Source organism: Melospiza georgiana, chromosome 5 (assembly GCF_028018845.1).
Source record: "Melospiza georgiana isolate bMelGeo1 chromosome 5, bMelGeo1.pri, whole genome shotgun sequence".
NCBI classification, from domain to species: domain Eukaryota; kingdom Metazoa; phylum Chordata; class Aves; order Passeriformes; family Passerellidae; genus Melospiza; species Melospiza georgiana.
Genome location: NC_080434.1, coordinates 16,583,179 through 16,607,710, shown reverse-complemented (window position 1 = coordinate 16,607,710; position 24,532 = coordinate 16,583,179). Strand labels below are relative to the sequence as shown.

Here is a 24,532-nt window from a genome sequence, read left to right as displayed (position 1 = left end):
AGGTGTGTGCCTGGGGAGGACGGGGATGGAACCATTCTGTTTCCCTCCTTGGTGTTCAATATACTTACCTTGATGTTGCAAGAGGGACTTGGTTTGGATGAGAGACTATTATGAAACTGTTATTTCTGGTAGTAATTCTGTTTAATGTATAGAGGAGAGGAGAGATATGACAAAAGGTGAATTGTGCTGGATTTTAAAATGTTTTGATTTCTATGTATTTACCAGTTTCTTTCATTTAAATAATCTTTTTCTTAATGTATTGCATGTAAGAAGATTTGGTTTTGTCTCCATTAAATTTAGGTATTCTATGTTCTGTCTTATTTGTCAAAGTGGAGCAGAGACATACCATGATGTTTGTCCGTTTGTCCAGGGAGAGATGTTGATATTCATGCATGCAAGCAAAAGGAGTTCACAATGTTTCTTTCAATTTGCTGGGCAAAGCCTATTATCTGAAGCATTATCAGAACATTCATCTATATGAATAACAATAAAAATTATTCAATCCAGCCTAAAAAGAAACAAATTTAGATAAGATTGTTTAGAGAGAGTAATTACAATGAAAACTTGGCAATAATAACTTAATGAGTTATGCTTGTTGTTGTCTGTAGTTGAAAAAAGCTGGTTTATGATAATTTGTTATCAGAGGCAAGTTTTGAAAATGTATAGACGTATTATTAGAATTTATACCCCTACTGACTTACATAACTTTTATACCTCAATGTGTTTGACTAGATTACATTCTTCCATATTAATGTTGGGTGTTTCTGATTTACTATGAATGCAAGCAAAACTCTGAGGTCCCTTGGCCAACCCAAACCTTAGGACAGTTAAATGCCAAAAGTTGCTCTTCTGAGTTGAATGGCAATGTGTGTTTTCATTTATTTGTACAAGGAATGTAAGCAAAGGGTGTTAGTGATTAAAAATCTTTGCATGACTGCATGAGGCACTGTAGAAATATACTACCAGTGTTAAGGTTTTGGATGATATCAGTAGGCTGTAATGGATATCCTTTCCTCAATATCCTGGCTGTCATTAAATGTATATTCTACCTTTTCATACAGATACCTTATTTTTGTGTTTTTTAAAGGTTTCCTCCCCTGAGGATTGGTCCTACACAAGCAATTTTTCTGTCCATCGGCAGCACCATGAAGGTGGCAATATTCAGATGCTTCAAGAGATTGGCCGTCATTTCAAACTTCCCCAGTGCCCAGATCCTGTAAAGCAGTTCAAGGATATGATTTACCTCACTCAGGTAATAGTGATTCTTCCGTAGAAGTAGCTGTCAGTACTTGTTCCATTAAATTCTGTCAGCTGTTAGAGCTGGGCCTGGTCCCTTCAGGAGTGTTCCATCATACAGAAAGTTTCCATTCTGAAGAACTGGAGAGTCCAGTTTGGTTTGGAGCTAGCTTGTCTCTCTTTAATTGTAGAGAGACTCCAGTTCCCATGATAGAAGGGCTGAAATAATCAGGGAATTACCCAGAAACTGGGAGAAAGTGTCTGAAAGTATGTGCTGCCTTGGTCCTTCTCCCCAGCTGGGCTCACGTAGCTGGGGAGGATGCAGGGGTGTGCTGGGCTTCCATGGTACAAGATTATTCCCAGTGCTGCATGTTACTCCCTTTTCCAGGGTGGGGATGTTTTGCTCTTCATGTGGCCCTTGTAGGCTCACTGCTTTGATTCTTCCCACATGGAAAACATAAGCTTTGGAAGCAGTATTTTTTCCAAAGAATGTAGTTCTCTATTAACCAGAGAATTTTACTTTGTTATGGACTCAAATATTGATATTTTAGTAAATATATTTTGAGTTTTTTTCAAATCAGAAGCATGTATTTTGCTTTTCATTCAGAGTAATTCAACATCATGCTTGCTTCTTTATTCTGTGCAATTTTTAAAAGATGCTAAGTAACTTTCTAATGCTATTATGCAAATTGAAAGTGCTGTTAATTTTTGGTGTGTTTCCAGAATTTTAGAAACACTCGTGATAGAAGTAACTGCACACTCACTAAGTTTCTAATGTTTGAGAGCTGCTGTCAGCAGGTTTTATATAAAAGCAAAATTGCTTGAGCATTTCTGGCACTCTTGACAAGGGAAAAAGGATAGATGATGCTGTGAAATTGAAACTAGGGGTAAAGCTTTCACCATGAGGTCTGGACTCAAAAAAAGCTTGGAGAGTTTCTGTAAGGCCAAGTCTGTCAAGGCCTTATTAACAGGTGAAACAATTTAATACCAAAATAAGGATAGCAAAAAGGATAAAGAAAGCAAACTTGCTTTAGTGGTTAACTAGAAGTAATATCTTTACCTTTAAGGCTTTAACTTTATTTTAATAATTTCTTTATATTTCCCCAGCCTAATAATAAACTGTGTGAAGAACATATCAATCTGTTTAGCACCCATTGAGAACTTGGCCAATGAAAAATTCTGAAAAGTGGTTTTTAGATGTCATGAAGAAGGAGAAAAGGAGTGGGAGTGCAACTGTAAAAAGGTTGCTTTTCTGATGCACAGTTTTGACTGTATAGTGAGAATGTGAGTTGAGAATGTAGGGATTTAGACACAAAGGTAATGTATACTGAAGGAAATGCAGCTTAACATCATTTTGCAACTCAGGAGGGGGCTATTTAAATTAATGTTTAAAAAAATACTTATTTTAAATTTCATATTATTTTCCTTGTCTTTGATTTGCCTTTCAAAGACCATTCTCACTGTATGGAAGTAGCCCCACATGAGATTCTTGAAGGTAACTGCTTGCAAAGCTGTTGGGAGCTGCTAGGAATAGATCTCTTTTCAGCAGTGTTCCTGCAGTGCAGGTGGATACTCCTCAGGGCTCAAGTTTAAAGTTTTGTGCTGTTGCTGTGAAGTCTCTGTTGTGTATCAATATATTCACACATGTTTTGAAAAAAAAGTAAAATCCAATATGCCAAAAATAATTTTTATCTCTTTGTTGACCAAGGTGATGCAGGCTCAGTGTATAAAGACAGAAACTGAATTCTATCGTTTTAGTCAGAGTGAAATAATCAATGGAGAAGGACACACCATGGGAGCTCTGTACTGGCAACTCAATGACATTTGGCAGGCACCTTCGTGGGCTTCCTTGGGTAAGTTTTGTGGCAGTCTGGTAAAAAGCACCAGCTGCCAGTTGTGTTTTCCTCATCTGGAAGTATCAGAATAGGAAATACAGCTCTGCTCTGTCTCTTGGGCACTTTGATCATATTTTTGTCCATCCTTTAGAAATGTATTACAGATGGGATTTATGATGTAAAAATGGAACATCTAGATTTCTTCTCTAGTCAGCTGGGGGAGAGATGGATATCTCCAAGTGTGATTCATTGTCCTTAACTGTCTCAGAACTGGGGTGAATTATCTTCTCCATGATGAATTTGATTTTCATAGAACTTCATAAGATACCGCTCACCCAGCGTAGCTTCTGAGGAGCTTTTTATAGAGCTGGCTGAGATTTGATGTCTAACTTAGTGTCAGGTGAGGTGAATCACTCCTCATGACTAAGTTATTAAATATGTGTAAATAGCATATTAACACATAAATAGCATATATGTTAATATGCTATTTACACATATTTTTTTCCTCTTAGAACACAAAACTAATCATACGTAAAAAGATATCAATCACATAGACAGTAAGAAATAGGGGAGGAATGAGGCAAGTGTGGCATGAGGGAAGTGGCTGTGTTTTATGTTCCAAACATTTTGTCTAGGAGTTGTTTTGAAATGGAGGTGTCCTGTGGCAGCTGTATAGGACTTGGGTGGATTCTCTTTCAACTTTAGTTATTTCTCACATATTTTGGTTTTGAAAATTTTTATTTAAGCATTTCATGTGTAAAAAAATACGAACAAACTAGAAAAAGATAAGAAAAAAAAAAGACTGTCAATGGACAGTCTTGGTGTGCCCTTGGAATAAAATGCAATTTGACCTGGTTTTGGGAAAAAATTAGCCCACACCATCCTCCCTCTCTTTTTCTGGGAGATGTTTGTCCCTCTCCCTTTCTGTTCTTTTTATTTTTTTCTTTTTTTGATTAGTGCAAACAAAATAGCTGCAACAACAAAGCAAAAACCAGTAGAAGAAAGAGGCTAATTTATTTAAATGCAAAGGCAGTGGTCCAGCTATGATGCTCCTCTTTCTGGACTTTCTAGACTTGTATTAGGAAATGGAATATCACAATGTTCACTTTTATGATTCTAGCAATAAGTGATGCTCGTAGGTTTTAAGTGCCTCAAGAGAAAAAGATGCTTGGAAAGTGTCCCTTTGTCAAGACAGGTGTATTGATAGATGTAATGGTTGTGGAGACCATAAATGTCTTTTTGAGTACAGAAATGACATCACCGTAGAATATTTATCAAATACTTGAATTATTCATATGTTGTTGAAGTTTAGAAGAAAGAAGCTCAGCAGAGATACAGCTGTCCTTTTGTTTTGTTGTATTCCCTCAGTGAGATGGGGAAAGGTTTAATATTCATTTAATTAGGCAGTGTGGTAGAGGGATTTTGAAATGCTAATGGCTGAAATTATGCAAGACTTGGGAGAAATTAGTTTTATTTGCACTTCAAAAACACATTTCTGCATCTTGTTAGGTGGCACAGTAGTATCACCAATGAATGCTTTTATTTAAATCTGTTGCTTTGCAGAAAGTCATGGTGGGGTTTACATAATTTCCGGTACAAAGCAGAAACGTTTGCACGTGGTGGGGAAGGAAGAAGGTAGCAAATGTTTATCCTTTTGACTTGCTTGGGTTGAATGAAAACACAGCACAGCACTTGTGTCACAGTGCTTCTGGCTTCAGCTCAGAAGTAAAAAGCTTTGATCACAACGGGGTTCTGACTGTTAGCACCTAGCTGCGAAGCTGGCTGTGCCATGTTGGATGCTTCAGCATCTCTGCAGTGTGTTTTGGTGGAGTGCTGTGACACTCCCAGACAAATGTCACTGTGAGGTACCCAACTCAGTAGTCTTGAGATTCCCTTGAGCAGGTAACTGGCTTTTATTGCAGGTTCAATATTTAGAGCCCCTGGTGAGCCCTGGTACAGACTGTTGTGAAGAAGAATTGATCTGAATTCATGACGCCGAGGTGAGGAAAGAACTAGCAGCATGTTTCTCAGGTTGCATTTAATGGTGTGAAGTGATTAATTTAAAATCATTTCAGGGAGATCTGTTTATTTGCACTCCTGCCATCAGTGTAGAAGGCGTCAGGGAAGAGTCAGAAAAAAGGGTATTGGCGTCTCATGACAAACCTGATTCTGAATTCCTGTCTGAAGTTTAATACCACAGAGTGCAATTCCCTTGTTATTGTCAAGAAAAATTGAGGAACTTGGATTTCTGTAAGAATTTCTTTAAATGTGGGAGGAGGAGAAAACCACCCCAGGGCTATTTTAAAGAACTTTTGACTGTTGCCTTTGAGCATGCATGTCTGTAATAGGAAAGTTTAAACTCAGAGGTTTCTCATGATAACTTCCTGACCTCCAAAATTTTTACATCCATTTTTGGGTGTGTGTTCGTGGTGTATTTGATATGCAATTTCCCTGTTTTTAAAGAAAGGAATGTACTTCTGGTCCTATGGAAATCAAGACAACAGAAGAACTGAAAAATACGGGCTTTTAAATTAGCTTCAGTTTTCCTTGCTGTCTGAAGTTACTTTGACAAATGTAATATTAAGATCCTGTTGCTGGAAAAGTCACACTTACTGTGTGAAACTACTGCAGCAGTTGAGTTTTCGTTTTTTAAAATGGCTCTAGATTTTTTGGAAAGGGAAGTACCAGTATTCAAAGCTGATTTGAGTTAAGCAGGCTAATGATGTTTTGAAACATTCCAAAACAATGGATGTTGAAGTAGTAGAGTGGGTTTTGAAATGGTGTAAACTTTAAAGTGTGTGGTTTGTTTGATTTTGTTTCTTGGCTGGGGATTTTGTTTGCTTGGGTTTTCCTGTGGAAGTCTGATGCCATGTTGACTCTGAGTGTGTTGTCTTCACTGTAAAGGTTTTTGAGGATCTCTGCTGCCTTGGTAGCAAACTTCCTCTCTTTCCCTCTGCAGTGTGGCTGTGTAATCCAGCTGGAAATCAAGGCACAGCAGAGGTTGAGAAGGACCCATTCAAAAAGAAATAGGATTTTCTATTACACTAAGTAGCAGAAACTGCTCTACATTGATTGCATTTTCCATTTCCATATATAAGACAGCTGAAGCCTAGATTTTCATTATGTCAATTAAGCTCAGGAAAAAAATTCAAGTCAACAGGCACTGAAACCTCAGACCATGCTGGGTAACTTGTCTAAGCTTGTGGTGGGCTTTGCCTGGATTCTGCACTTAGCAACATCTGTTGCATTGGCAATTTAATTAATTGACAATTGAAATTCCAGTAAGTCTTGTAGCAGTCCTGAGGGCTTTAGAGATTTCAACCCCTCCCAGACTCTCCCTGCCCATTTCTCATACAAGGCCCATAGCTTTTGTTTGTTGGATCCGATACTGCCCCCTTGTTTACTCTGTTTCAGATAATCCATCCCCAGTCTGAATCTCCCATCTTCTCAAGTTTAATGACTGAAGAGTAATTTGTTAGCACCGCCTATTTTTGGTACTTTTATTCTTTAAACCACCAGTGTTTTCTGTCAGGAAGTGTCCTTGGAGTGCCAGAACATGCCTTTGTTCATATCACCAGGGGATCAGACCCAGCCAGCGCAGGTTTTTGAAAGGCAGGTCCCGCTTGACCAACCTGATCTCCCTCTATGGCAAGCTGATGCAGTTGGTGGATGAGGAGAGGCTGTGGTGTTGTCTGCCTAGACTTTAATAAAGCCTGAATGCCATTTCCCACAACATTCTCCTGGAGAAACTGGCTGCTCATGATATGGATGGCTGCACTGTTCACCATGAAAACAATCTGGCTGGAAGGCCAGGCCAGGTGTGGTGGTGAGTGGATTCACACCCAGATGACTGCAGGTCGCTACTGGGATTTCCCAGGGCTCAGTACTGGGGCCAGCTCTGCTTAATGTCTTTATCAAGGATCTGACCAAAGGGTTCAACTGTTCCCTCAGCCAGTTTGCAATCAACACCTAGTTGGGTGGGAGTGGCAGTAAGGCTCTGCAGGAAGATCTGGACTGGCTGGATCAATGAGCTGAGGCCAGTTGAATGAGGCTCAACAAGGCTAGGTGCCAAGTCCTGCACTTGGGTCACAGCAGCCCCAGGCAGTGCCACAGGCAGGGACAGAGTGCCTGGGGAGCTGCCCAGTGGGAAAGGACCCGGGATGCTGGTGACAGCAGCTGAACATGGGCCAGGGTGTGCTCAGGGGGCCAGGAAGGCCAAGGGCATCCTGGCTTGTGTCTGCAGCCAGGAAGAGTAGGGAAGGGATTTGTCCCCCTGTACTCAGCCCTGTTGAGGCTGCACCTCAAATTCTGTGTTCAGCCCTGAGCCCCTTACTACAAGAATGGCATTGAGGTGCTGGAGCATGTCCAGAGAAGGGAAATGGAGCAGGGGAAGGGTGTGGAGCAGAAGGCTTGTGGAAAGTAGCTGAGGGAGCTGGGGGTGTTTAGCTTGGAGGAAAGGAGGCTGGGACACACACACACACACCCACACAGCCCTTATTGATTTCTCCAGCTACCTGAATTGAGGTCATAGCAAGGTGGGGGTCAGCCCCTTTTCTTCATTAACAAATGACAGGATAAGAGGAAATGGCATCAAGCTCTGCCAGTGCAGGTTTAAATTCGATCGTAGGAAAAAATTCTTCACTGAAGGTGTTGTCAAACATTGGAGCAGGCTGCCCAGGGAAGTGGTGGAATCACCGTCCCTAGAGGTATTTTACAAGATATACAGGTATGGCATGGGAACTTAGGGACGTGGTTCAGAGGTGCACTTGGCAGGTGAACAGTTGAATTTGATCCTAGAGATCTTTTCCATCATAAATAGTTCTATAGTTCTATACTGAGAAGCACCAATATACTGAGTATGTTCAGTTTATTGACTGTTTTGAAGAAATGCAGCTGCTTCTCCAGAAGTTTTCCTCCAGCTTATCTCTTTGGTTTGCTTCAGTGCAATTAACTTGAATGCCAGTGGTGTCTTTGCTGGCAACAGACTGATCTCATAGCACAGTTCAATCTTGTGTGGGTTTTCCGGGCAGATATGAGCTTCTCTTGTTGTTTTCCAAGCTCGCTGGCTGTGAACTTGCTGAGAACAAGGTGATGTGTAAGGTGCTAAACTGGAGCTAATGCACTTATTCTTCACAAAGTTCATTCATGTCTATGTGGAGTGCAGACAAAGCCTGTTCAAGTCCCCCTGGGAAAGCCACAGCAACCCTTTTAAGACTATGCTAGATAAGTCTTTAATTAGGAGATGTTTGAATGGACTAAGAGCTTTGTACAAGAACCAAAACTGACTGAGAGAGTGATTACTAAGATTTACAACAAACACATTTCACTGAAAATATTCTTCATACATCATAAAGCATACATCAGCTTTAAACTTGTTGTATAAACACCCAGAAACAAGAATGAAACCTGTATCTAACTTTTCTTTCCTTGTGAGATGGTGCAGCTGACTTGCTGCTTCTTTTTCATGCCATTTCAGTGACTGGATAATGGTTGAGCAAGGGCAAACTTAAAATGCAGATAGTGGGTACTAGATGGAATGTTAATAGAGGAAGAAATGGATGCAACTTCTCTTTCAAAATGGTTACATGACAGTGTTGCAAAGCAAGAAAACAAAAGTGCTTTTTTTGGAGAGGATGCAGAGTTTGATGGTTTTTCCAGTTTAATGACAGATTTTCAAAGTATTAAAAGTAATGAGGTACAGCTTTCCATAAAAGAAGCAGTGTGAACTGTTTGTCATGTGCCTGTCATGAATACTAATTTTCATGGAGGAGGTGGTGTCTCTAGATCCTGGCAAATTTGTTTTGCCAAGCTCACAGTTGTCTTTGGTTTGGGAACTTATTTTTGTCTTTATTGTTACTGATGTCCTCTAAGGAAGAACTGAAAGGAGGACTGAAAAAAGGGAAGAGAGCCCTTTGTATAAGTACCTTGTCTCTTTTTATAGTAGTGATAGTCTGTGGCAATGCCAGTGTGTTTGTCTGGATTCTCAACAGCACACATGCTCCAGCTGCTTGGTTTATGTGGGATATGCTGTGTCAGCCTTGTCACTCGTGTTCAAGGCTTCCTTTAACTGAATGACAGTGTAGCAGTGATAGGACAGAGACAGAGAAAAATGTAAACTTTGGGGAAAGCTCAAAGCTTGAAAGAGCATCAGATCTTTTCCAGGGCAGAGCCTTGCCTGGAAGGAAGCAAGAGTACTTTCAGTCATTCTTTGCACTTGATAGAGATGAATAAGGATGGAGGGGGATGTTGCATTGCCAATAGCAGGACCAGAAAGCACATACAGGGAGTGTGTGACAAGGCAATCTTGGATTCAGTTTCATTCTTTATTCTTTTTAACCATTTTTAGAGTATGGTGGTAAGTGGAAACTCCTCCATTATTTTGCCCAGAACTTCTTTGCACCACTGCTGCCTGTGGCCTATGAAGACAAAGGGATGTTGCACATTTATGGTGTCTCAGATCTTCATGAGGACCACAAGGTGACTTTGAGGGTAAGTGGCACCTACCTCACCACTCTTGTGTGCCTCCTGCAGAAATGTGAGAAGCTGAAACAAGCAGGTCCTTGTACAGACAAGCTTCAGAAAGGCCCTGCTCAAACACTGTGAGATGCAACTCTAGTCTTTAATCTTAGGGGCAACACTATTCTTTATTAAAGTAGTGTGCAGTGCTTCACAGAAGAAGGAATTGCTTTGCTTATAGCCTATAGGTATGAGGCTGAAATGAACTATTCTGTTGAAATCTTAAAGGGATTGATGGTTAAATAGAACAAAGTGTGAAAAATGGTACCTCACTACTTAACAAAACTCTTCCCTGGTGTTAGAACTAGATAACCTGATTAAGTAGAGGGGAATAAAGGGATTGTACCATTGCTTACCAGTACTCAAACTATACAGCTTTGGGAAAAAGGACTGGATTATCTTCTGAAATATGAACAGCACATCTTTGATTGGAAGGTCACCTATGCATGGCACCACTTTGCAATTGATGCCTTAACTGTTCTCTGATAATGCTATAGAAACTGATAGGATTTTTAAGTCACTATTTGGACTGCTGTGTTTTCTTGTAGACAGCAGTCTTCCTTTTCAGCTTGTTACATTTTGTTGCTATTAATCATATGGCAGCCAGACCCCAGATGAATTTAGGGACCATTTTCCACTATGAGATACAGCTCCTGACATAAAATATATCCCATGTGAAAACAGTGTGAAGGATGGAAAAACAGACCTTGAGACCTGGAATGACTCACTAGTAGTATGAGTGTGTCAGCTCCTAGATCATTGCTCTGTCTGGTGGGCTTCCATGAATTTTCAGATTTATAAGGTTGCTTATGTAGAGTAAATTATGCTACAGAATATGGTTGTAGTTTCTGGATAGTCAGTTCTTGGAGTAGGACTGCACTTAGTGCAATTGTTCATTTCTGGTCTGAGTTATTCTAACAGACATAAATTCAGATTTTCTGATAGCACCAGAGAAGTGTTGGCAGTAGAATAGTTCTGATGAATACTGTGTATTGCACTTCAAGAAGATTTGGAACTCTTGAAAGGAGTTAAGATCTATTCCTGACTGCACACTCCTGTTAAGGCTAAAACTAACCAAAAATTTATGAAACAGAATGTTTTAATTCTCATTAAGTACTTAATTTCCAAATTATGCCCTTTTAAAAAGGGTTTATTCATAATGCATGTAAGATGTTTGGGAATGTATTTTGCTATATTAATATACCCTTCATGATCCCTTTTAAGATGATGGAGCTCACTTCTGTTTAAGAGTGATTAAGCAGAAATTCTAGTATACCCAGTTGGGTTACATCAGATAATGCTGAGCAATCTCATAAAAATCCTCTGAGTTTTTTTTTAATTCAGGAAGGGAGGAAAAAGAGTCAACAAATTAGTCACTCAATAATTCCATTTCCAGCACTTCCTTGGTAGGAATTGGCAATCTCTTCCTCTCAAGGAGCCTGGAGAAAAGAAAAGTCTTGCAGATCAAGAGCAGCTCCAGACTGTTTGAAATGGACCTCTTGTTAGGATTTTAGAATGATCTTATTTATATGCTATATCTATTGTGTGGTTTCTTGCTAGGTGGAAATCAGCTGGTGCTGTCAGAAAAACATCTATTGTAATGAGCAATCTGAAATCTAGGATGCTGCATTGTTTTCAGAAATGTAGCCCTTCTTCTAAGCTTTGTGCTCTCTCTATGTGCTTGATAGGTCACAGTGCACGCCTGGAGCTCTTTGGAGCCCGTGTGCACCCTTGCCAAAGAAGGTGTGACTGTTAAAGCACAGAGTGCTGTCCCCATCTACAAGGAGCCCATCTGTGACCTTCTGGGAAGATGCAGAAATTGTACCAGGGAAAGCTGTGTGATTACTTTCTGTCTCGTGGGAGAAGATGGGCTCCAGAGTCCTAGGAACCATTACTTCCTTTCATCACTCAAGGATGCTGTGGGATTAGAGAAGACCCAGCTTAGTGTAAGCATCAATCATGCTAAATTACTGTATTTGGTTTTGCTAATCCTACTGGCTTGGGTTGTTTGCTGGCTGTGCAGTGTCTGATTCCACTGAATGTTGTTTCTCCTTGTTTTTTGCTATTCTGGCTTCCAGGTTGAGTTCAAAACCAGATTTTTTTCTGGTGTCACTATATGTGTATCCGAATAAGACTGCTGGGGGGGTTGTTTGTTTTTTCATGATTTTTTTGTCTGAGCTTTGTTCTGTTTTAAAGAATGAAATCTCCCTTTCATTTGTTTAGATTTTCCTCCCCCTTGCAGCATTGCTCCTTTCTTTCTTTTTGTCCCTAGACAGCAAATAGCATCATGACAAGTATTCTGGCTTGCAGACAGCGCTGTATGTCAGGATGAGGTGATCCTAGTTCAGTTGAGTATGGAGTGCATTATTGTCAGCAGTATTTCCTCTGGAGGTGCTCACACTGTCACATCAGTGGAACATTGCTAACACACAAAATTGCAGTATTGCATGCTCCTTTCCTCCTCTTTCAAATCCCTATCCTCCAGTAAGGGTTCTGATTTGCATAATAGTGATTATTCTTAATAGCTGGCAAGTGTGTCAGTCTCCTAAACAGGCAAAAAACCCATTAGTGTTGTATAACATTGTCATTTAGTCAATTTGCTCTTTTTTCCTAGATTTCTTCTGCTCCTAGCAAGCTTGCTGTATATATAGAGAGCTTGCATGCCCTGTGTGTGTGGTGCACACATGTTTTATTAAACCTCACTTCTTAGCATGTACAGCTTATTGGAAAATTCCTAATCATCAGATGTGCAGGATGGGGACCTTTGTGTTCTCACATTTGGCTTTCAAACTGCAGCTTTGCTCTTTAGTGCTAAACTGAACAAGGAGGGAATAGAGGTCTAATCTCTTTGAACCTGGACCAGCATAATTGCTTTACAAAAAGAAAATGGGCCAGATTTTCTCTTATCTCTTTCACAACAGCACAGCCTGCCTCCTGAGTGTACAAAGAAAAGAAATCAGCCTGTTTTAATTTTTTTTTTTTCATCTGGTGGTACAATCTACAGTCTGAGTCATGCTGTGGGGAGGTTTTTTGTTTATTTTGGTTTGGGTTTTTGGTTTATGGATGATATCAATAAGAAAAGTTCTGCAACTGGAGCATTTTTGGAAAATTTCATTCCTTTATCTTGTAACGGTGTTGTCTTTGCAATACTAACTAATAAGGATAGCTAGCAAGGATAAATGCAAAGTGGTCATTTTAAGAAATGCAGCTGTGATTAAAAAAATGACTGTGTTGGGAGAAGCTGGTATGTCTATACTTAGTTACTAATTAACTAACTAGAAAGCTAGGCTTTCAAGTACATTGCTAATCCAAGAGCTACAGTTCCTAGCATTGCTTTTAAAAAGCATCAGAAGCATTAGTATTACTTCAAGAAACAAAATGTGTAGAGGATGTGTGCTTTTTCTTAAAAATGAATAGCATTGCTTTTCTTGTAAGCAGAACATGATGCCTGTACTGACTGTAATTTGTCTTCTTTTTATAGATAGTTAACTGGTATTTGAAAGCTATGTAGCATAATCTTTCATTGTGGTGAATGGGGAGTGCTGCATGAGAATGCATCCTGGCTGGGATTTAAGGCCTCTCTGAGATTTAAGTGCTGATGGAACTTAATACAAAACATTATACCTTGACCTTACATTTTACAATTTTTTTGTAATATATAACTAAATTAAGTATGAGGGCTTTACTGCCATGATGCATTAAGATGAGATGTCTTTCTGTCTTACTGGGATTTTTACCATCTTTGTCTTTTGTGTATTTCTGTTCTGTATATAATTGAAAGGCAAGCTCTTTTAGCAGATGTGAACTGGTAAGTTGAGTGAAGTGTTGGTGAAAGGACAAATCTCTTTCACTGCAGTAAGTACAGGATACCAGTACTATGTAGAACTCAGATTACCATTTACTCAGTTATTCTCATAAGAAGATGGCAAAGTGATAATATTTCTTGGCATTTTTCCAGTCTGTAGTATTCTGTAGGAAGGCTCTAGTGACATTTGCAGTTTTTACATGATTCTTAGATATGAAGAATACTACTTTTGATGAGATGTGATTGTTCAGCCTACTGGTATGCAGGTCTTTCCCAGTTTGGGTGTAACTGGAGTCTTCTTTGACATGTATTTTTTTAATAATACATATTTTTTATTTCTCTTTCAGGCCTCTGTGTCCCAACAAGATGGCATTTATATATTTGTTCTTCAGACCACTGCAATTGCTCCTTTTGTTACTTTGGATGTAGGGAGTATAAAAGGCAGATTTAGTGATAATGGTTTCCTTATGACTGAAAAGAAGAAAACAGTTGTGTTTTATCCTTGGGAACCTACTAGTGTTGAAGAGCTAAAAAGTTCACTAATTTTGACCTCTCTACTGGATGTTGTCTGAGAATACTTCATTTCATTCTAGATAAAGAGTGAAACAGGAGGAGAAATAAAAATTAGAAGAATTTCATTGCAATTTCATTTCTCTGAAGTGACGTGCACTTTGAACTGGCTAAAGAATATACTGTGTCTTCCTGTCTTGTGAATTGTAACTGCTGGTTCTTTGTAAAGATACCAACAGCAAAGCTTACATATAATATATGTGGTGTATTGAAAACACATCCATATTTTTTCCCTAGTTTCACTATGCTGTAAGTGGAAATTCAGTTTAGGATACCAGCAAGGTGTATGCTGAGAGCAAGGGAGAAGGATAGGGAGTGAAGCTGGGACTGCCTCCAGCCACTCCATGGGCAGGTTGCTAAACATTTGGCTTGTCTGTCAGCCTTGGTTTGGAATGCAGCTGGGGTCTTGCTGGTGTTTCACAAGGATTCTCTGTCCACCCAAGCAAATATTAATTTTCTTGCAAAGCAGAATCAGCATGGCAGTAGGTGGAGTTTGAAGGAGCTCTGCCACTGATGTCCATCGCTGTTGTAAAAGCAGCACGTGGGCATTGCTCACTGGTGGTGTGGGGGGTCTGGGGCACGTGTGGGGGCAGCAGCTGTGTGTTCCACTGGAGAACTCAGACTCAGTTTGAGTTGTGATCACAGTTTTAATGAGCATGTTGATACTTTGGTCTTAACCAAAGCTGACATACTCCTGAGCGAGAGGAAAAACTTAGAGATGAAAGGGAAATGATTAATGAGAGTTTCTTACAGATGCTTTATTGGGTCACCAAAACAACTAACTGCAGTTGCATCTGGTTCAAAACAAGTCCTAGTTAAAAGAAGACATGAAAACAATCAAAATAAGGATGTGTATGTGCCAATGTTAATAGATTTTGTAAAATAGATAGGGAAAATGACAGTCATGAGTAAAACTTAACAAATGCAGGCGCTGAGAAAGGAAATGAAAAAGCTGTTCTGAGAGGCATCATGGGCCAACAATACCAGAAAAATCCTTCAGTTTTTTTGGTGTCCTGGAATCAAGGTGGAATCAAAGCAGCAGTAAAGTCAACATAAGGTAAGAAAGAACAAATGTAGAGAAAATATGATTAATATATACTGCTGCAGTGTATTAGGAAGGGGGCAAGTCTGTTGATGTCTTTCTTTTACATTGATGGAGAAATGTCTCTTCCAGCAACATCTAGATAGAATTTCAAAATGGCACTTAACAGTGTTAAATAAATAAAACTTTGGAGGAATCACTTGTTTAGAGACAATCAAGAGACCTATCTGGAGGTCAGTGATATTTGTTCATCTCAGCAAATGAGTGAAGTTTAAGATATGTAGAAAAACTTCTGGATTGCTAGAAGCAAAACCCATTCATTAATTATTAATTTGGATAACTGTGACCTCATCTAGCCTGTCACAATTTTTAGGCAAAATCTTGAAAAGAAATGATGTGGTACATGATTAATAAGTGATGAAGGCTGTGCAAATAAAGTCTACCAGTTAAACATAACAGCATTCTATTACGTTTTTTTCCCTGTTGCTTTCTGCAGTTACCAGATTGACATAGCAAGGTTTGGGATATTTTAAAAATTATTGCTGTTTTTGAAGGTCAGGAGCTCCCTAAGTAGTAGGTCCATTCTTTCTCAATGAAAATCTTTAATTCATCACTAGGTGCCATTGTGAAAGATTACCAATTGCTTAAGCCAAATGCTTGAACTCAAAACAGAATTTAAAGGGGAAGGTTGACTTCCATTATTGTTTTAATATCCTTAATATGTTCTTTTGGTTTCCTGGTGTTGTAGTAGGTGTGTGTTTATAGAAGCTGTTTTCTCACCGTGCAGCAGTGGCTGTAAGGTGTACTTTGGTTAACCATTGTTACTTTGGCAGTGCCATCCTGTGCTGTATTGGTTACATTGTTCTGCCTTTGTCTCAGATCTGGGCAGAGATAGGAAGGCAGCACTGGTAGCCTGTACTCCTGTCAACACATCCATCTTGCCAGCTGCGTGTTGTTACAGCTGCAGCAGCTGTAACCTGTATTGCCAGTTCTGTCTGATGGGGGTTTGGCAGCAGGAGCCTTAGGACAGCATTTGGTAGCTGTGATGCTTGTCCTCAGTGCCATTACATTGTTGGTGGCAGCAGCAGAGGGGACTGGCCCTGTCAGTGTTCCTTCAGGGTACTTCCTTGCAATGTCTTGTTAAGGACCAGGGAATTCTCTTGTGCTCATGGCCTTTGTTTGCTCCTGGGCCCCTCTGGGCTGTTCTCCACTGATGGCAAAAGCAGCAGCCAGAGTGCCCCACAGCCATGACAAATGCCCTTCCAGAACAGAACTTGAAGGCAGGTTTGGGAAGAACACTGTATGGTGTTGGCTGATCTGTTGTCCTAAAACCATTCTCTGGCTGGGATTTAGCTGTGAACACATTCTGGGCTTGCAGAGGCCGTTTTGAGCTTTGGAGGGCAGCTGTTTGTACTTCCTGCCACACAAGGAAGACTTATTTTGCTCCAGTTTACTGGAGCGTGTCCTTGGAAGCTTTTTCAAGTTCTGCATTTTCTCCAGGAAAGAAGCATGCAAATGTATCTAAAAATTGCTCTCTAAGTAAGTGTTCATAGTTAGTCTTTCTTGTTACCTGCTGTTTGCATACCTTGTGGTCTGGACAAATATTCTGCCTTGAAGCACATCTTTCTCAGTACTTTTACTTCTGTTAGTTAGTTCCCTTTTGGTTTTGGAGATGTGTAGCAGAGACCTTTTCATTAACTTGAACCAGTGTCAGGAGCAGAGAGATGGGCCAGTGGGTTTCTTATTTTCAGTACAGGAGAGCTGGGGTTTGAAGCTTACAAGCCAGCCTTTTTATTGTCAGAATCATTGTTTTCTTTCTTACCCACTTAGGATACCAGGAATTCATGGTTTGAAGTTTTTAGGACAGGTTTCAGTCCAAGAGTTGTGTTTACATAACCTTGCTTTCCAGTCAGATATTATAAGGTAGCAAAACAAAACCCCCAATTAATTCAATTAGTGTGGAAAACCAAAACTTAAATGAAAAAAGGCCATCTCTGTAAGAAGTAGTCAGTCAGCAGAGACCTGTAATACCTGAACTAGTGCTCTTCTGCATTGTGCATATGGCAAGGGTGACTGGATGGCTAAAAAATTCTATAGTAGTTTGATTTAAATGAGGCCATGGAAAAACATACTCCAGCCTGGGTCTAAGTGGGACATCAGGCTGCTTCATAATGCTGAAAGGAGGAAATCAACTCCTTGGTAATTAACTTGTGTTGTCTTTTCCTGTAGGAGTCTTTTGGAGCCAGCAAAAGTTTGGACTGACCATTGGCCTCTAGAACTGCTTTATTTCAAGGCATGATCACCCAGAAACACCAGAAGCTGTGGATGGTGAGTGAGTATTGACCATAAACTAGCAAATGGGCACCAGCATTCCTGTCACTTTACTTGGGGGAAGCAAGAAGAGTGGCTCTTTTTTCTTAAATGTGTGAAAAAAGCGTTTTACTTTCCAGGCAAGGGAGAAAAGGCAGTTCATACACCACTACATGTAGGTAAGATTCTTATCCTCCTGCAGTCCATAGAATCTCAGAATGCTGCCTAGGTCTTCCAGTGATTGCCAAGTTTGTACATACATGCCAAGATGATGCCAGGAAACATACAACCGTAGCAGCTAATCTAAAATCAAGGGCAGTTGAACTTTCTGAATCTTTCATTTCATATCAAATGCAGAGAACATCTGAAGAGATCTGTTGTTACAACTTTTGCTGCTTTCAACAATTTTCTGTTTATTACTGCAGCAGAGTAGCAGAATAACAGAGCAAGCTCTATTCCACTGCACACACAGATTAAGTTTGGAGGTTTCTCTCTATAAGCCAGGTGTAAACAGATGTGCTCAGCAACAATTTTCTATCTCTAAAAAAGGGGAAAAAACCAAAAAAGATTAAAGTCTTTTTTATTAAATACAATGAAACTGAGAAGCTGCCAGGCTGCCATTTAAAGCACTTCCATACATAGGGCCTAGGGAACCTGCTGTGCATGATCACTAACCTGATAAACAGCTATTATGCAACATCTGGTCACAAAGTGCTTTAAGGAAATACAGATCCAGGTGTCTCCTGGTGGTTAAAAGCAGAGCTGGTCAGAACTAAAGCTAAAAGTTGTGCATAACAGCCAGGGTGCCCTAGTGACCTGCAGCATTGTAGAAACCTCAGTAAAAATCTCTGCCAGCCCCCTGAGCTGTGCTGGAAATTCTTTGGAAGCAGAAGGTGTGTTTTACTTGAACAGCAGCTCTCCTGGGGCCCAAAAAGCCCCTCCACTCCTGGAAATAGAAGAACTTTTGCCTGTTTCTATTAGAGCTGGAATACAAAGAGAACACTGGAGAAGTACATTAATTGAACAAAAATCTATATGCCTTAGACACTGCCTGGATGATTATACATACAAGAACTGAAAGAACGAATGAATGGCACTTTTAATCTTCTTCTCTGGAAGTAATTTACATTCTCAGTAATTCAGCCAGATTATAAAATAAATTCACAAGTTTTTTTTCGTTACTCATCATTTAATTGATTACAGCAGCTACCACTCTAAACATAACCATTTTCAAGGTTTATTTTGATTCATTTTCTCAGGAGTGACACCCAGGTTACTGAAGACTGAGCTGAGCCAAGAACCACCCTGTCAACGCTCCTTCTTTGTGCCAAAAAAGTTGGCTAGAGGTAAGTGACAGTGGTACAGTGCCCCTCCTGTTTTTTTTTATCATGAACTCTGATGCCTGTTCTGTTTAGTTGTGCCAACATCAATAACAGGACACTCACCATCTCAGAATTGATGTCAGACAAGAAGAAACACTGCTCATGAGCACAGTTACTACAGGAGATTCTAGATAGCCCAAAGGAGAGCTGTCTCATCAGAAATTTGCTGAAACACTAAATAGTTGGTTTCAGTGTAAATGATTCTCTGCTGCCATAATAAGAACTAAAAGAAGAGGCCTTAATCTCAAAGTACAGATGCTCAGCAGTAGCTGATGGTCCTGCTCTCCCTCCATAAAAGATACGTCAGGCTTAAGACAGGTGGCTTGCAACCTTTCATTTTAGTGCTTGGAAATCAGCATGATCTTGTATCGATGCCTAAAATAGAGATGCTAAATCTTCAATACCTCTACTTGAAAAGTAATGTAAGAATCACAGCAGGCACAGACAGGAGCATTAATTTTGGGGTTTTATTATAAAAGTAAAATAAAAATAAGCATTTAAAAAGCACGCTTTTTCAAAAAGGAACAGATATAAAAAAAACTATTTACAAGTAGGAAAATGCCAAACTTGAAAAATTTTTGAATAGGAGGCACCAAAGTTAAGTTTAAATACATTATTTGAAATATACAAGATTCTTTTAGGATTCTCTTTTTTCGCTAAGTTGTCTCTGTTGTGATTAAAGTAATGATTTTTCTTTGCCAGCTATTTTATAAGCTGTTTGCATGCAACTGTGCTGCAAAAATTATGAAGAGAGCAGCTAGAACCTGTATCCTCTGATTGCTCCTGGCTTAACCTCTTTAGTAAGTTTGTATTATGCATTAACAACTTCTTTTTCATCTGTAAAAGAAAATCCTCACAGACCAGGGAAGTTCAGTAAGTCTTTGACAGCATCCAGACCTGTGTATTATTGCAGCAGTGGAGCCCTGGTTGTTGTAAATGGCTTGTAAATGAACACAATTAAATGTACTTGAGGAGGGAAGCAGTGGCTAGGAGTCACATGCTGCAGTTGCCATTTGTTCAGGTGAGATTCTTCCAGTGTACTTTTGGTTGTGAGCTCCCTTCCCTCTGGCCAGGATGACACTGATGTAATTTGAAATGTCCCATTTCTTCCTGGAACTGCATCTTGCCAACTGAAGATTACTAGTCAGCTATGTAATTGCTTTGCCCTGAGCTTTGATGTCCACAGCCCAGGGCCATTTTGCCAAGTGTTAGTGAGGACTTGCTGCTCAGAGAGTCTGAGTAGGTGAAGCTCAGCTTGCGGAAGGAGGTCTCCACACCACTGTCACACACACTTTCAGGGTCTTGGAATCTGCTGTTGTAGAGCTCACCTGAGGGACAGAGAAAAGGAAAACATCATTTGTGTGGCTTGAGCAAGGTTGCTTTGAAAAAAGCCTAAGGCATATAAAGCAACAGGGTCAAGCTCTTCAATAGGAAAATAGATCTAACATGAGGTATTGTAATAGGAAAAGCTGTACTGACTGTTTTCAGGCCACCAAAGCATGTGATCTGATGTACTACTGGCAGAGATCAGCTTGCAGTTGGAGGTTGGATGGGATGAGAAGCCTGGTGCTCTACTGACACTAATTCTGTCACTGCAGTTGGGTCAGGACTCTGCCCAACTGTGGTGATGACAGGGCAAAAGGTTCTCTGGTTCTCCGAGTCACACTCTGTGCAAGTGTGCAACTCCAGGATGAGGCTCCTAAAACTTCTAATTCACGTTATTTCAACTTACAGATTTCTTTTTGAGAGCTTTCATCTAGTAAGTGACCCCAAAATAGGAACAAGTCAGTAGCATTCATCACCTGGGCAGGATCCACAGAAGGAGTGCCTGACTGTAAGCTGGAACTGAAGGTACGATGTGGGATCAGTGTGGCTAAAACAGTGCTGGTACCTTAAGAGTTCAGTCTTGTTCTTCTAAGCAAACATCTTAAACTGTGAGATGCCCTCTATGTTGCAGAGGGAGCAGAACCCCTCTTACCCTTCAAGATGAATCTAAAGGGGCAGTATGTGTACAAGCACTTTTTTGGGTGGGTGTGAAGGTTTATTCCATGACTGACCAAACAGTTTTCCATAGAGAATAAACTGGCAATGTTAGATTGGAATGGAGTGACTGTGGTGTTTCTTTTTTCTTACTAGAAATACCTACAATGTTTTTACACAGGGTGTAAGTTTCCACATTTGGCTACAGGCAGCACTAGCAGTGTTTGAACAGGAAAAAACAAACATTTTTGTTACTAAACCTGGCCAGGCAATGACTGAACAGCCCTGATAGCAAACTTCTCATGATCTCTCTTAGAAGAGTTCCCTTCCCAAAACCACTGTAGAACCTCTGTCATTGAAGGTGCTCAGAACTCAACTGGACATAACATGGGCAACGTCTTGTCATGTTCCACTGGCCCTGCTCTGAGCAGATAGTTGGCCAGCAGGACTCCTTGAGGTCCTGTGTAACCTAAGCCATCCCCAGTTTCTTTGCCTACAGAACACTGGGCCATTTTGGAGTGCTACACATTGTGGAAGGAGAAATTTAATACTGAAGTCTTGCCAAAAAGTTTAGGAGCCCAAAACATTTTTGTTTATCCGGCGGGGGGGGGAAGTCAAAAGCAGAGATAATTGCCTATATTCCCAGTACATCCAAGGCATTACCATTAGCAAATGGCAGGTGTCTGGTTTTAGCAAAGGGCAGCAGTAGAATGAATGCTGTCATGCAGGCATGCTGATTCAAGTGATTAATTTTTCCTCTCTCTTCTATGTCTAGCAGATATCTATGATGACAGGAGTCACACTGCAGTAAAATATTTCTGGAACCAGTAAGTAGGTGAAGCAGTGTGTGCAAGAAGGTGTGCAATCCTAACAGTCCTAGATAGAGTGGAGAGGGAAAACTGAAAAAAATCTTAAATAAAGCTGTTCATATTTTGCTGTCAGTTTTACCTGTCTCTCCATTTGCAAAGGTGAGTGGTGATGATAATGGAAGAGATTTTGCTGTGCTGTCCTCCAGGGGAGGCGGTCTGTGTGAGATGGACAGTGCTTCCTGAATTATTTCTATGGCTTCTGTGTGATCCATCTGTCTCAAAGCAGCGATCAGCTCTTGAACTGTACCACCAGACACCTGAAAGAGCAGACATCAGACACTCAGCATGATCCAGGCTGGCTAAAACTGCAGGGCTGCACTGTCTCACTGTGCAGGAGAACAAGGCTCTCTACGTGTATCAATGTTCTTTATAACCTGTTACAGCACATTACCTCATAGTTATCCAGCAGGGTCTTCGATGGGGAAGGGCTCAACCTGAAGGCATTATTAAGTATGCCAAGACCCAGTTTTTGTGCTAGGATGGACCAGTTTTTGGTTGGATCAGGCAATTCCAATAGTTTGTAAAGCTGCATCTTGGAATTCTCATTCAGCTCTCTCAAATGTCCTGGGGAACAGAGAAATACGTTAGTTTATTATTTATACAAAACATGCACCAGTTCATTTTTAAGCAGAAACAAAGCCAAACTGAGAGTTCAATCCCAGCATTTACAAATGTATTGCTGCAATACTGCAAATGTACTCCTTGTCCTTGAGACATGTTAAGGGGATCATGCTCATTGTATGAGTCAGGGGGTGGGAGGGCACATCATCTCTCTCAGCAGCTCAGTTACAAGCAGGGCAATGTCTTCTGCCACTACTCTTTCAGTACTCAACTACTAGAGGGATATTGTCAAGTCTTTATAGGTGTTACCTTGTGTGAGTAAGTCCTCCAAAACCTCTGCTGACTCATAGGGTTTGCCATTTAATATGTCATACACCTAAGAGAATACAATAAAGTCAGTATTTAGCAGAAATCTGGTTAGTGTCCATTAAGTCTCAGCAGTCTTCTATAAAATTCCATCTGTAAATCAGCATTCTTTTTCTCTCCCAGGCTCAGTATGACTAAGGATACTGTACAAAAACCTGTGCTAAACTTTAGGGAGAAATCTTGAGAAGTTAATCTCCCTTTATTTTAAGCTGGGTCATCTGGCAACTATTTTCAAGACACAGAGGAAGTCTTGGCAGTAGCAGAGACTAGGCAAGGAGCAGCTGCCTGCTGCTGCAACCAGTCATTTAAAACAGCCTGGGTTAGATTTTCACCTAAGCTTGGTACCACTCCCCAGCTCCAGATGAGCAGAGATGCTGACTGCTTATCCTTTACATTCACACCAAGCCACATGCACAATAATCAGCTCAGTCACTGTTGGGGTAGAACACAGAAGTGCATTTTCCCACCTCACACAGGCTGCAGTTCTGAAGAACACTCAGCAAAGAAACCCCTTGGAGAATGGGCCTTCAAACACAAGCTGCCCACCCAGGTAAATACTTTCCCACTGAAGACTCTAGAGCAACTGCTTCAAGAACTGCCTGGTCATTTCTGTTCAGCTGCCTTAGTTCAGTGGAGCTTTCTTCCAATGCTGTTTCATCAGGGGAGTTGTATGGCTGAATTAGCTTAATTTTTGATGGCAAATTCATCGAATTAATTGCAGTAATTTTGGATGCAATGAAAGGAGCTGTCTGAGAGAGCTGACCTATCCTTTATAATTAGAAAAAAAACAACAAAAAGCTAAAAGAGAAAACAGACCACATACCTCAGACGTGGCTGCCATATCCAGTGGTGTTGTTCCAGGCACAATCCCTTCATCATCATCATCATCATCATCTTTCACAGAGTCTAGATCAAACAATGGCTCAAAGTTCTCAATGTGAGGATTGGCACCTGAAAAACAAGGAGGGGGGTGGGAAAAGGGCTTCAAGTTGCTTCTCAATAATATTTAAAATATGTTTTCTATGTACTGAATGGCAAATCAGCTAATTTACTCCAGGTGACTGATACTTTATATTAAGCTAGCAAGTGGCTCTTTTTTTCAGTTACATTTAAATGCTGTCACATCTCTGTACAATGCTACTCTCCATTATAAAGAGGGAAAAAAACTGATAAGCTGAGCCTTAGGGCCCAGAGAAAGAGCTCTGGTTGTATCAGCTGACTCCCAGTCCCATGTTGCCTCACACAGCACAGCATGTATGTGATGAAGGGATGGTGTGGTGCTGCTTTTTAGTGTCAGAGAAAGTGAGGGTGTTTTTTAAAAGACCAAGCAGGCAGTCTCAGCAATGGGAGGCTTGGGTTTCTGTTTCAAAGGAGAAAAACTAGGTTTAAGTACAATTGATAAAATGTTCCAGTAAATACTCCAACCTAATTCTTCCCAAGCGACAGCAGTAGGAGACACTACAAGCTCATGCTTCAGTGATGGTAATTTTTTTTGGCTTTTTCTTTCTAAAGCAGTCCAACACTTATCCCAGATACATAAAAAGATCTGTTCTCTGCTTCTTCAGCTATAAAAGCTACAAAAGATACTCAAGAAACTTCCCAAAGTCCTCTCGAGAATTTTTTGGACCAACATAGTTTGCCTTTCCAGCCATTAGATGGTGCTGAAGAGTGATTAGTACAGCACCTCAGAGCAGGACTTTCTGAGGAAATTCAGACCTTCTTGCTTTAACATCTGACTTCCTCCACACATTTAAACAAATTCATTCTGCTTTGCAGCCTTTTAACTTGAATTGTCACTGTGAAAGAGAAGTCTCCAGCAAAGATCTATTTCCATACCTGCTGCTTTGAGAACTGCTGCCAATTTTGTGGAGCCCCTTCCAGCTGCGATGTGAAGTGGAGTTGTCCCATCATATGTAGTGCTGTCCACATCTGCATCACCCTAAGATTTTGTTGAATGGCAAAAAAGAAAAAAAATCTGTACCGTACAGCTGCAGAGGCTCATGTCAGCATTAACACTGCTACTGTGCAAGTAAGCACCATTCTGTGTGTGGTAGCATAAA

General features: G+C 40.4%; 2 protein-coding genes across 5 annotated transcripts in view; one reads left to right on the top strand and one right to left on the bottom strand.

The window, feature by feature from the left end:
- MANBA (mannosidase beta) overlaps positions 1 to 14,033 on the top strand; it is a 53,893-nt gene extending 39,860 nt beyond the window's left edge. For all 3 annotated transcript variants that reach the window (XM_058025381.1, XM_058025380.1, XM_058025382.1), the window contains exons 13-17: positions 1,088 to 1,252; positions 2,945 to 3,089; positions 9,418 to 9,560; positions 11,276 to 11,533; positions 13,740 to 14,033. In XM_058025381.1, the coding sequence (XP_057881364.1) occupies positions 1,088 to 1,252; positions 2,945 to 3,089; positions 9,418 to 9,560; positions 11,276 to 11,533; positions 13,740 to 13,964 (936 nt within the window). In that variant the 3' untranslated portion in view covers positions 13,965 to 14,033. The remainder of the gene's footprint in view (positions 1 to 1,087; positions 1,253 to 2,944; positions 3,090 to 9,417; positions 9,561 to 11,275; positions 11,534 to 13,739) is intronic.
- A 4,553-nt stretch (positions 14,034 to 18,586) lies between these two features.
- NFKB1 (nuclear factor kappa B subunit 1) overlaps positions 18,587 to 24,532 on the bottom strand; it is a 58,199-nt gene continuing 52,253 nt past the window's right edge. For both annotated transcript variants that reach the window (XM_058025378.1, XM_058025379.1), the window contains exons 19-24: positions 24,309 to 24,411; positions 23,296 to 23,423; positions 22,416 to 22,482; positions 21,937 to 22,109; positions 21,625 to 21,802; positions 18,587 to 20,024 (exon numbers count right to left, since the gene is read on the bottom strand). In XM_058025378.1, coding sequence (XP_057881361.1) covers positions 19,837 to 20,024; positions 21,625 to 21,802; positions 21,937 to 22,109; positions 22,416 to 22,482; positions 23,296 to 23,423; positions 24,309 to 24,411 — 837 coding nt within the window. In that variant the 3' untranslated portion in view covers positions 18,587 to 19,836. The remainder of the gene's footprint in view (positions 20,025 to 21,624; positions 21,803 to 21,936; positions 22,110 to 22,415; positions 22,483 to 23,295; positions 23,424 to 24,308; positions 24,412 to 24,532) is intronic.